Source organism: Leptopilina heterotoma, unplaced genomic scaffold, assembly GCF_015476425.1.
Source record: "Leptopilina heterotoma isolate Lh14 unplaced genomic scaffold, ASM1547642v1 Lhet_232, whole genome shotgun sequence".
NCBI lineage: Eukaryota > Metazoa > Arthropoda > Insecta > Hymenoptera > Figitidae > Leptopilina > Leptopilina heterotoma.
In genome coordinates, this window is record NW_025110949.1 from 1,040,837 (window position 1) to 1,053,115 (window position 12,279).

The window sequence follows — 12,279 nt, forward strand, 5'->3', positions numbered from 1 at the left end:
AAAAATGAGACTTTTTTTCGACTTATTTTAAAAAATTGCGACTATTTCGAGTTTTTCGACTTTTTTCTTTACAATTTTTCCGACAAAATACCATATTTTTGGTATAAAATGCAAATTATTTTGATTTTTATAATGTAAACAGTAATATAAACAAATCTTTAAAAAATTATTTTTCAATTATTTTTCTAATTATATTTTTGAAATATACAATTAAAAAATTTTTCAATAAATTGAAATTTTGTAAAATTTAACTAAAAATATTTGATTTTTCTAAGTATTTTATTAAAATGATTAAAAAATCAACTTTTGAAGAATTTTAATTGAAAAATATTAGATTTTTCCAAGTGTTTTATTACAATTTTTGAGGAGTTTTAATTGAAAAATAGAGTTTCAATTAAAAATATTTGATTTTTCCAAGTATTTTATTACAATTTTTGAAAATCAACTTTTGAGGAATTTTAATTGGAAAATATTTAATTTTTCAAGTATTTTATTACAATTTTTGAAAATCAACTTTTTGAATAGTTTTAATTAAAAATATTTGAATTTTTCAAGTATTTCATTACAATTTTTGAAAATAAACTTTCTGAGTATATAGTTTTAACTGAAAAACAGAGTTTTAATGAAAAATATTTGATTTTTCCAAGTATTTTATTACAATTTTTAAAAAATCAACTTTTGAGGAATTTTTAATTGCAAATTTTGAAAATAATTGATTTTTCAAAAATTTCCATGAAAAATCTTCAAGTGTAAATTTATAAATTATGAAAAATTGATGAAAACTAGCTTCTAAAAATTATATTAAAATATTTTTGAAAAAATTAATACTCATAGAATTTTGCTCTTGCAGTTATTGTAAAATTCAATTATTTTCAATTATACATATTTCCGAAAATCAATTTGTTATTAAAATTCAACAAAAAATTAGTTTCTTCCAAATTGTACAAAACTTCTTTAAAGAAATTCAATTATTTTCGAAAAAATTCAATTGTACTATTTTTAAAAAACTGAGTTTTATAATTTGTTTCATTAAAATTTTGTAAGATTCATTTTTATTTGATTCATTTTTTATTCGAATAAAATAAATTAAAATTTTCAAAAATTTACTTTTTTATACTTATTACATAGGTATTTGGAGAAATCACGTTCACTTTTAAAATTAAAATTCTTCATAAAAATTTGATTATTTTTCTTTATATTTTTTTCAAAAGTTGAATTATTTTTATAAGATTTTACCAAATTTCAACTTATTTGGAAATTTTTATATAAATTGAAAACCTACAAAGTTTAAAAAATTATTTACAAAATTAATTTTTAGAATTCCGTTATTTTAATTTTTTTTTTTTAAATCAGTTACTTTCAATATTTTTGGTATAATATTTTCTGTAATTAATCTTAATAACTTTTATAAACTTTTATAAAAAAAAGAGCCATAAACATTTACAGTGACAATTATTATGAAAAATTGAATTTTTATATTTAAATAATTGAAAGAAAAATTTTAAAATAATTGATTTGGAAATGAAGTTTAGTTAAAAATTGTAGAAAATAATTTAAAATTGAAAGGGTTATAATAAATTGCAATTTTAACAAATTATTAAATTTCAGATTCTTTGGTCGTAAATTATTTTTGCCTTTGAACATAGTTTGCTAAATTTGGGAAATGGTAAAAAAAATTTTTAATTTTTAGGTTTTAAACTATTTTTGCCGTCGACAATGGTTCGCTACTTAGTTAAAAAATTAAAAAAGTTACGTGTTTAAAAATATTCTTGTTTTTTCCATACTTTTCTAGATTTTTGCCATATAGTTCAAAATAAAAAATTTTTCATACGTAAAAGAAATTTTTGTCTTTGGTAGTATTCAAAAGCAGTGTTGTAATTTAAAAGCAAGTTTAATGTTGTGGTTACAGACAAAAAATTTACAATTGGAATGAATGAAATAAAAAAAAAATTTCGAAAAACATTTTTTCGACTATTTAAGTATGAAAATTAAGGGTGTAGTGTATTAAAAGGTCAGACAGTCTGTCCCAACCGCAATATCTACTTTGATTTTCTCCCCCAAGTAACTCAAAGTAGAAATTGCTGTTTAAGGACAGACAATTTTTTTTCCTCAATTTTTCAGAAAATGGAAATATTAGCAAAAATTCAGGGAATTTTGGTTCCTTCAATTTTTTGTTCCTTCAAATTTATTTAACTAATAATTTCCTAAAATATTGTTTTCCCAGTTAATTTAAATTTGTATGCAAAGTCCGAGGTCGGAGTAATTTTGAAAATGCAAATTCACCATCGCACCGCCTTATTCATAATGTTACTTTTAAGTTTTTGTGAATCTTATTTGTACCTAATTTTCCGGAAGTTTAATCTATTTTTAGTTTATAAAGTTTTGGATTTTTTTTCTATCATTATCTTTCTTTTTTTGGTGAGCTTTCGGTGGCGGTCGTCAAACGCTTACAGTATCGACACATAAAATTTTCACAAAACTAATTATTTTAATAACTAATTTTTTTATTGGATAAAAAATAATTGAAATAATTTGGAAAAAAAATAAAAGTTATTTTCATCTCGTTCATTCTGTAAGCGGAAGTAAATGGACAACAAAGATTCTGTATTTTTCCTCACTGAATTTGTTGAGTGGCACCCACAAAACGAGCGCACATACACGAGCACATTTTTTATGTGGTGTGGCTACTGTTTGTTTATTATTTAAAGCAATTTTACCCTGAATATTAAATATTAAATATTAAATATTAAATATTAAATATTAAATATTAAATATTAAATATTAAATATTAAATATTAAATATTAAATATTAAATATTAAATATTAATATTAAATATTAAATATTAAATATTAAATATTAAATATTAAATATTAAATATTAAATATTAAATTAAATATTAAATATAATATTAAATATTAAATATTAAATATTAAATATTAACTTTCATTAAAAAATTATAGAAAATAAAAAAGTTTTTAAAGCGAAAATTTATTTTTAATTTTTGTTTCACTTGATAAAAATTCAGTTTCATAGTGAGCGGCGCTTTCCCAACACCCTTAATAATTGCAAAACATAAATATTCCTTTGGTTAATTAATCCTTCGCGCTTGGAAAATGCCGGATGCTAGAATTGCAGTAATCAGTGGTCGCGGTGAAAATTCTAATTCTATTAACAATAAGGCATCATTGCGCGCTGCGGACGCCGTTAATTAAATTTCCTTATGACACGCGTCTTGAGTCATGTGCAGTTATAGAAAAAAGGCACTATAAGAAAAACTAATTACAATCAGTTGTGTGAATAAAAATACTGAAAATACATATAATGTAAAGTACGTAAACGTCTCATTGATAGCGGGGAGTATAACTATATACACTTATTCAGCTACTTATTCCACGGATAATATTCCACTCTTATAAGGCATTGTATACAAATCACCCTCTCGAGTGAAAAGAAAAAAACAAGAGCAACTTGGCCATTAAACAATGAATATTGTTTGCGGAACCTTGTTCCTCTCAAAAGACACTATACGAAGCGTGTCATCAACTTTTTCTTATAAAATAAAAGAATTTAATTATCGAGCGTGGCAAACGTGTAAGAAACAATTCTTCTTTTGCACTCTCTAAACTTGAATAAAAAAAAACTATTCTCTAACATTATCTCGAATCTAGATAATCTAGAAAACCCTTAAGCAAAATGTTTCAAAAATTTTACTAATGTCTTCGAAATTAGTAAGCAAAATGTTTCAAAAATTTTACTAATGTCTTCGATATTAGTAAATTTTTTGAAACATTTTTCATAAATTTTACCACACCCTGTGTATGAAACAGAGAAAAAAACATGTTCATGTTATCGAACCCCTGAAATCTCATGGCAATAAAGCTCAAATCGAATTAAGCGAAACAATCTGGAGAAGAGCCTTTCGTAATTACTTTCAGAGCCAACTACAATTAGAAACACATTAAATTGGACTAGATTACATCTGATGAGATTGAGTTTAGATCAAATCAAACTTTACCAATTGACCCAGTAGCAATGCCGTGTTTTATATCCTAAAACGACTTTTAGTTTTCGCCATCATCAACTATCAATCTTTTTTCTTTTTTGGTATATTAAGTTTAGATTTTCAGATATGGGTAATTTAATGACATCTCAATTTGAGCTATAAGATTTAATTACCTTCTTTCGTGGATAATTAAGTGAAATTCATTGTTTATGTGCGGTAGTAAAAAAAAAAAATGAAATACTGGCGCCTTTAATTTTTCTTTCAAGAAGAGATGCTTTGGGATCTAAACTTATTTCGAATTTTCAGCTTTTATTAAAGTGCCATATTTTTAAAGTATATTTAAAATAAGATCAGAATCTAGATGGTAATTTTGGTTCGAAACTGGAAGTAAAGTTTTCAAAAAGGCATAAATATTCGATTTTTCAAAACTTTAAAAAAATATAACTTCTTTTTTTAAAAAATCATACAGATTTTTAACAAAAATCGTACAGATTTTTAACAAAAATCGTACAGATTTTTAACAAAAATCATACAGATTTTAGACAAAAAATATTTCAAATATTCCAAACATTTAAAACTGGATGTTTGAAATAGGATTTGAAGGGTTCTGTAACTTTGAAAATTTCTAATGTAAGAAATTGAAAATTAATATCTGGATAAATGTTTTGTATAGTCATCGTCGATATACAAAACGGTACTATATCAATTTATCTTCGATGAATAAACATCGAATGTATGTTGTAATATACTCAAGAGAATTATTAATTTGATTGTAATTCTTGTTTCAAAATTTCTTTTTATTGAATTTTTTGTTATCTTTTCTTTTTTGATATAATTTTCTCAAGGATGCAGCAACGATTCGGACATATTACACGCAATGGTTTGAAATTTACAATATTAAACATTTTTTCGTTAGGATACAATATGGTAACTCTCTAGAACTGAATTAGCGAAAATTTATACTGATTTACAGCGAATTAGCGAAGTGCTTATTTATTATCTATATTACTACTCGGATAAGTATGTTATTAATCGAAATTTTGAAGATTTTTATTAGTTGTATAGATCTATTGGCTAGAAATTTAAGCTTTGATACTTCGAACCTAAATTGATAAGTTTTATTTAGAATTTAGCAGTTTTCGACTTTTTTCCAACTATTTTCAAAAAATGCGACTTTTTCGACTTATTTTAAAAAATTGCGACTATTTCGAGTTTTTCGACTTTTCTTTAAAATTTTCCGACAAAATACCATATTTTTGGTATAAAATGCAAATTATTTCGACTTTGATAATGTAAAAAGTAATTAGACAAATATCTTTCAAACATTATTTTTGAATGATTTTTCTAATGAAATTTTTCAAATATACAATTAAAAAAATTTTCAATAATTCGAATTTTGTAAAATTTAACTAAAAATATTTAATTTTTCCAAGTACAGGCCTCGGATATTATGACTTTTACGACTTTCTTCGACTATTTTCAAAAAATACGACTTTTTTCGACTTATTTTCAAAAATTGCGACATTTTCGACTTTTTTCCAAATGCAACAAAATACCACATTTTTAGTCAAACATGTTATTTCGGTTTTTATAATGTGAATAATAACTAGACAAATTTTTTAAAATTATATTTTTGAATACTTTTTTACAATAATAAAATTTTTTAAAAATATACGTATAATTAATATATTTTATAATAATTGAAATTTTGTAAAATTTAATTGAAAACAGTTTATTTTTCTCTAAGTATTTTATAAAAATTTTTGAAAATCAACGTTTGAAGAATTTTAATTGCATTAAAATAATTAAATTCACAAAAAATTTTAATGAAAAATCTTCAATTGTAAATTTTAAAATGAAAATTAATAAAAATTTTCTTCTAAAAATTTTTTAAAAATATTTTAGAAAAAAAAAAATCGTCGAATTGTTTCATTCTGAATTTTTCAAATTTTAAATATTTCAATATTTTCACTCATATATTTCGAAAAATTCAAATATAGACAAAAAATAATAACATTAAAATTTTTTAGAATTAATTTTATCATTTCTGAGAACACAATTTTATTATGTTCCAAATTTTTAATTAAAATTCTTCAAAATTTATTAGTTTTCTAAAAATTACAGAAATTCTTTTAAGAAATTCAATTATTTTCGAAAAAATTACAGGATAATTTTTAAAAAACTAATTTTTAGAAATGTTTTTACATATTTTTTTAACAATCAGTTATCTATGAACAAAGTAAATTAAAGTTCTTAAAAATTTAATTTTTTAGACCTTAATAATATTTTGAAAAAAACATGTTCTTATTTTATAATTAAAATTCTTTAAAAATTTGATTATTTTTTATATTTTTCAAAATTTTTTTTATTTTTATAAGTATTTATCAAATTTCAATTATTTGTAATAGATTTTATCAAATTTTTATTATTTTTAATAGATTATATCAAATTTCAATTATTATTATTATTAGATTTTATCAAATTTCAATTATTTGGAAATTTTTTAATTGTTCTAATTAAAACACTTATCTTTCAAAAATTATTTTTAAATACTTTTAAAAAAATTAATTTTAAGAATTTCTTTATTACAATTTTTTGAAAATATTATAGGGGAGACCGGGGCGTAATGGCTAAGGGGCGTAATGAATAATTGTAATTTGTTTAAAAACCGTAAATTGTAATAATTTCGCACAATAGACAAGTTATTGTACTTGGTATACTGCAAGTTTGTCGGAAGTTTCATTAATATTTATTCATTATTGTAAGAAATATAGTAGAAAAACTATTTTTGACATACGAAAGTAACTTTTCAAAATTTTCGTTTTTCGTTCTATTTTTTTCAAAAATAGCTTTTAAAAAAAAACTGAAATCAGGTTTCGATCTTGACACGTTTGTTTTTAAGGGACAATTCGAGATTTTTGATTCACACTTCCGGTATTGTTAAAAAAAAGCCAAATATTTGCCGAGTACCCCCGGGGCGTAATGGCTAGTTTTTCCCGGGGCGTGTTGGCTAATGCAATACGCTATGTATAAAAAGCAACCTACCATATCGGCGAAGTGTAGGTTTGTTTTCGCGATTGCTTGTCACTTAGTTTAAGTATGTTTAGGTATTTTTAACAAAATTTTAAAGCTTTGGTCTAAAATTTACAAATAGTAGATTTCAAGCTACGATTTTAATGAGAAATTACAAAAAAAATTGAGAGAGTGCCAATATCACAGAATATTATTGAAAAAGCGATAGTTGAAGTATTGCTGAATAAAAATAGCATTCACGGAATACCCAGGAACCTTAATTTACAATATGCAATAAGATTGGAAACTGTAGATAATAATTAGCAATCATTATTCATTACGCCCCGGGAGTTATCCATTACGCCCCGGCTCGGGCCGTATTTTGGAGCTCTGCATTGCTCCAGAAAAACTGTTGTAGAATAAAAAGTAAGAGTCATATCGGGACGTTTGTAGTCTTAAAAGAAAGCTGAGATACCAGAGTAACTTTTCTGGAAGATAAACATTCAATTAGAACAAAAATGTCCGAGTAAAACAACAAAGAGTGAAAAGTTAGCCATTACGCCCCGGTCTCCCCTACCTTAATAACTTTTTGAAATAAACAATTATTATAAAAAATTGAATTTTTGTTTTTAAATAATTGATTTAGAGATGTTTTGTTAAAAATTGTATAAAATAAATTAATTTTGGAAGGACTATAGTTTTAGAAATTATTCAGAAGGTTTAAATTGAAATTTAAAAAATTTTTATTTTATGTAGAAAAACAAATAAGAAGTATTTAAATATTTATTTAGCAAAATTATTCAAATTTTTAATAATTGAATTTAGAAATCGAAACGTCAGGGAAGTGCAAAATAAAATTTTTGTGACAACACTGAATTAAATAAAACGACTTTTTCGACTTTTTTTTTATTTTTAATCGACTAAATCTTTTTTTCCGCCCTAAAGTCGATCCGAGGCCTGAAAATACTAAAAATGGCCAAACACTGATATATATGAACTGAAAATAAAATAAAAATTTTAGTTTCACTCACCCCAAGTTACTTACTTTAAATAAGATCTGTTATCTTCCTTTTGAAGTCAAAGTAGGGTCTAAATAAAAGTTGTAGTCAAGTAGGGTCAAAGTAGGTTACTATCTACTTTATACTGTTAAAACATAAATAAAACCTACGAATTCAGGTTAAAAGTAGAGCTTAAATTTTAACTCAGGATAAATTGAAGTCAGTTAAATTTTTAAATTTTTTAACTTTTTCAACGGTTATCATTGAGATAATTTTTATTCAATTGAGATACATGACACTATTACTGTAATTTCTATTTCTATTAACTATTTACATTTCTATAAAGTACATATTTTACTAATAAAGTTGTTATATTATAAGTTACCATTTTGTAAAATTATATTCTGAACTGATCTGAACTATTTGTTTTACAAGCAAACTTTTCAAATTCGGGTCTTCTTTTATACTTCTTCCTTTTATAATTCGGTCATGGGATAATCTTTTTTAATCACAAAATATCTAAATTTCAATATATTGTCCTTTTAAGTGCCTCATATAGGTCTGCTTTTGCTCTGGTACCTGCTTTGTTGTATGTTTGCAATGCATGTCAATTGATACGTTTATAAAATATTCAAGTGACCAAAGATTATCGATAATTGAAAAATATAATTAACGGTATTATTGTCGCACTCCTAAGAAAGGTACCTAAGAAGAAAACTAATTATACATTTTATATATTCATTATGATTAAAAGTTCTAATGATGTAACTTCGAAAACAGTTTTTATCTTGAATGTCATTACATTCAATAATTTTTAATAGTAATTCAGTACTTTTTTGTAATTTTACTTTAAAATTATAACAATCCTTTGGTTTCTTAGGAGTGTCACAAAAAATTAAGTTGCTGACTACAATTTCGATTTCATTATTTGTAACAAGTATTTTATAGAATATTTTTAGAGTATGTAACAATATATTCATTAATAGAATGAGATCATCTTTGGTCAAATGAAATCTAAGTGTTCATCTTAAATTTAGAGCCAGTTTCACCAACTTTCGATTAAAAGTTAATCAATTAAAGACAGTTTAAAGGCTGATTGGTTAATTGAGGATTTAATCATTGATTAACTTTTAATCGGTGTTGGTGAAATCGGCCCTAGTTTTAACTTTTGCACAATTAATTTTGTTGAAATGATTTAATATACAAGAAATTAAATTTAAGTTGAACGTTTAGTTAGAGTAATGATTAATGTATTTGGATATAAAAATATTGGAATTCTAACGTTTGATCCTATTTTTGGGGTGAAAATGATCGCAGAAGGTCGCGAGTGTGTCAACTGTGGTGCCACGTCGACACCCTTGTGGCGAAGGGACGGGACCGGTCATTACCTCTGCAATGCCTGTGGTCTTTACTACAAGATGAATGGACAAAATCGACCTCTCATCAAGCCCAAACGACGCCTTGTAAGTACTTATAAACTATATAATATACGCTTCTTCTTTTTCGATAAATCATCCCACTGATTAGTTCCATAAAGTAGTCGATGATCCGAACTATTTGCTTTCTTACAAGTCACCTCAACTATATCGATTTCCTAATGATTCTGACCTATTAGAATTTTTCGAAAAATAAATCTCACCAATAATGAATCTCAATAATATGTTTTCGGTTATATTTGATTAATTATTTTATTTGGATCAAACGACTGCACTTTTAAACACTAGTTGGCCCAGCATTGCGTGTGTTTTTTTTTTATTAAATATCAACGTTTAATTTCTTTCATTTGATATAATCAATGATGGGAAAATTCCTCGTGAGAATCGATTGTGGAGGATCGTGCGAATCTGATTTATTTTTGAGCTACTATTGAAATGGCTTTGCCGGAAGCATCGCGTGGAAACAAGACACTGACTCGTCTGGACTTTTTTTCTTTATCTTCGCATTCTACTGCCTTGACTACACAGAAATCGCCCACACGAAACAGTCTAGCGATTGAATGATGGCGTAACAGCTTAATCCACTTCCTACATTCTCATTTCGAGTTTATCACTTTTAATTCATATTCCAAACAAATCTTCCCCTAATCAAAGGCATCCTTTAAAAAAGACAACTTGATATTTATAAAACAGTGTTTGAACAGTGTTTAGTGTTTTAATAAAAGTTTTATTTATTTATATATATACATCTTTACGACGCATCCATTTATTGAGGTATTTTTTACATCGCATGCAGTATGGGGCGAGTTCCTTGGATTGCGAATCCTTTGCGTGTTTCGGGTCCGGAATATAACCCCCAGTTTTGTAAACTTTTTTGTGCTAAGACCGCCACCCCTTTTCTTCTGTTTTTTTTGTTTGCACTCGGAACTCTTTCCTCTTTTGAATTTACTCTTTTTGTTGGAAGTCACGCTCCTTAAAAACACGAAGCACCTCGATTTTTTAATATCGATCAATTTTCCATTCTCTGAATCTTAATTAGTGCAAATTCAGTCATTTTCCATTAATTACATATCAAAAAGGGATTAAAATGAGAAATGCTGTATGTGTCTCACAATCAGTCCTACAATGTCTCAAAATAAGACATTGTAGACAATTTTGCTTGCAAAATTAAGATATGTGATCTGTTTTGTAAAATTTTTCAAATCGGCTCAATCTACTATGTTTAAAGTTATCTTGAACGATTTTACACTTAGTTCTGAAAGATTTAAACATTTGTTTTTAGTCCATTGGCAGTCGACGAGATTTTTACTGTTTGGGCCAAAAGTGTGTTAAAAAAATTTTTAACGGATTTTTATAAAACTTTCTATCCGAAGGTTTTAGCGGTAGTTGATTATGAATCTGACATGTTATTTGGAGGTTTTCACAGTCGCTGAGTAAATTTTACTAATTTTTTAGTTTTTACAAATATATTTTTTGAATGTAGGAAAATTTACTCCGAAAGTATAGTAAAAGTTACGAGAAATGCTTAACCAGAAATGTTTTACTATAAAAGTATTAAAAGTTACTTTATATTTTTCTCCGTTTTTCTAAGAATTCTCAAATTGAGACCATTATAGCATCGCAACAATTTGGATATGCTTTTTTGTCTCAAAAAAAGATTTTGAATAATTGAAATTTTGTAAAATTTAATTGAAAATAATTAATTTTTTTCGTTAGTATTTTGTTAGAATTTTTGAAAACTAACTTTTGAGGAATTAGTTAAAAATAATTTTAATTTTAATTTTTTAATTAGTTAAAAATAACTGATTCAGAAACAAAAAGTCAGTGACTAATTCAAATAGTAATATTTCTACTGACAATTAGTTAAAAACAACTGATTATCAGTTAAAAATAACTAATTATTAGTTAAAAATAGTTGATGATGTTTCAATAAATTTTTTTTAAGTGATTCAATTAGTCAAGTTTAACTAATTTTTCAGTTATTTTTGACTGAAAATCTGTTATTTTTAACTGATTCAAATTAAGTTACAGACAAAAATTAATAACATTAAAATTTTTTAGAATTATTTTTATCATTTTAGAGAACACAATTTTATTATGTTCCAAATTTTTTTAGTTTTCTATAAATTACAGAAATTCTTTTAAGAAATTCAATTATTTTTAAAAATTTACAGTACAATCTTTAAAAAACTAATTCTTAGAAATGTTTTTACATATTTTTTTAACAATCAATTATCTACGAACAAAGTAAATTAAAGTGCTCAAAAATTTAATTTTTTAGACGTAAGTAATAAAATTTTGGAAAAAACATGTTCATATTATTATTTCATATTATCAGTTATTTTTAACTGATTCAGAAGCAAACTGATTTAAATTAAGTTCTAATTTTTAAAAATTTAATATTTTCAGTATTTTCAATTACATATTACCGAAAATTCAAAAACAAACAAAAAATAATAACATTTTAAAATTATTTTTAACAATTTGGAAAAAAAATCATGTTCAAAATTTTTAATTAAAATTCATCAAAAAATTAACTAGTATATTTAAATTATACACAAAAATTCTTTTTAAAAAATCCGATTATTTTCAAAAAATTACATTAAAACATTTTTAAAAACTAATTCTTAGAATTGTTTTATCATAATTTTTTAAGTTTCAATTATTTTTGAACAAAGTAAATAAATATTTATAAAAACTTACTGTTTTAGGATTTATTAAAATTTTAGAGAAATTATAGTTCTATTTGTAATTAAAATTCTTCAAAAATTTGATTATTTTTATATACATTTTTCAAAAATTCTATTATTTTTAAAAGATTTCAAGAAA

At 24.3% G+C, this 12,279-nt stretch overlaps 1 protein-coding gene across 2 annotated transcripts in view; it reads left to right on the plus strand.

Moving 5' to 3' along the window:
- Positions 1-12,279, plus strand: part of LOC122502492 (transcription factor GATA-3-like) — a 124,038-nt gene that overhangs the window by 46,828 nt on the left and 64,931 nt on the right. For both annotated transcript variants that reach the window (XM_043612587.1, XM_043612588.1), the window contains exon 4: positions 9,332-9,477. In XM_043612587.1, coding sequence (XP_043468522.1) covers positions 9,332-9,477 — 146 coding nt within the window. The remainder of the gene's footprint in view (positions 1-9,331; positions 9,478-12,279) is intronic.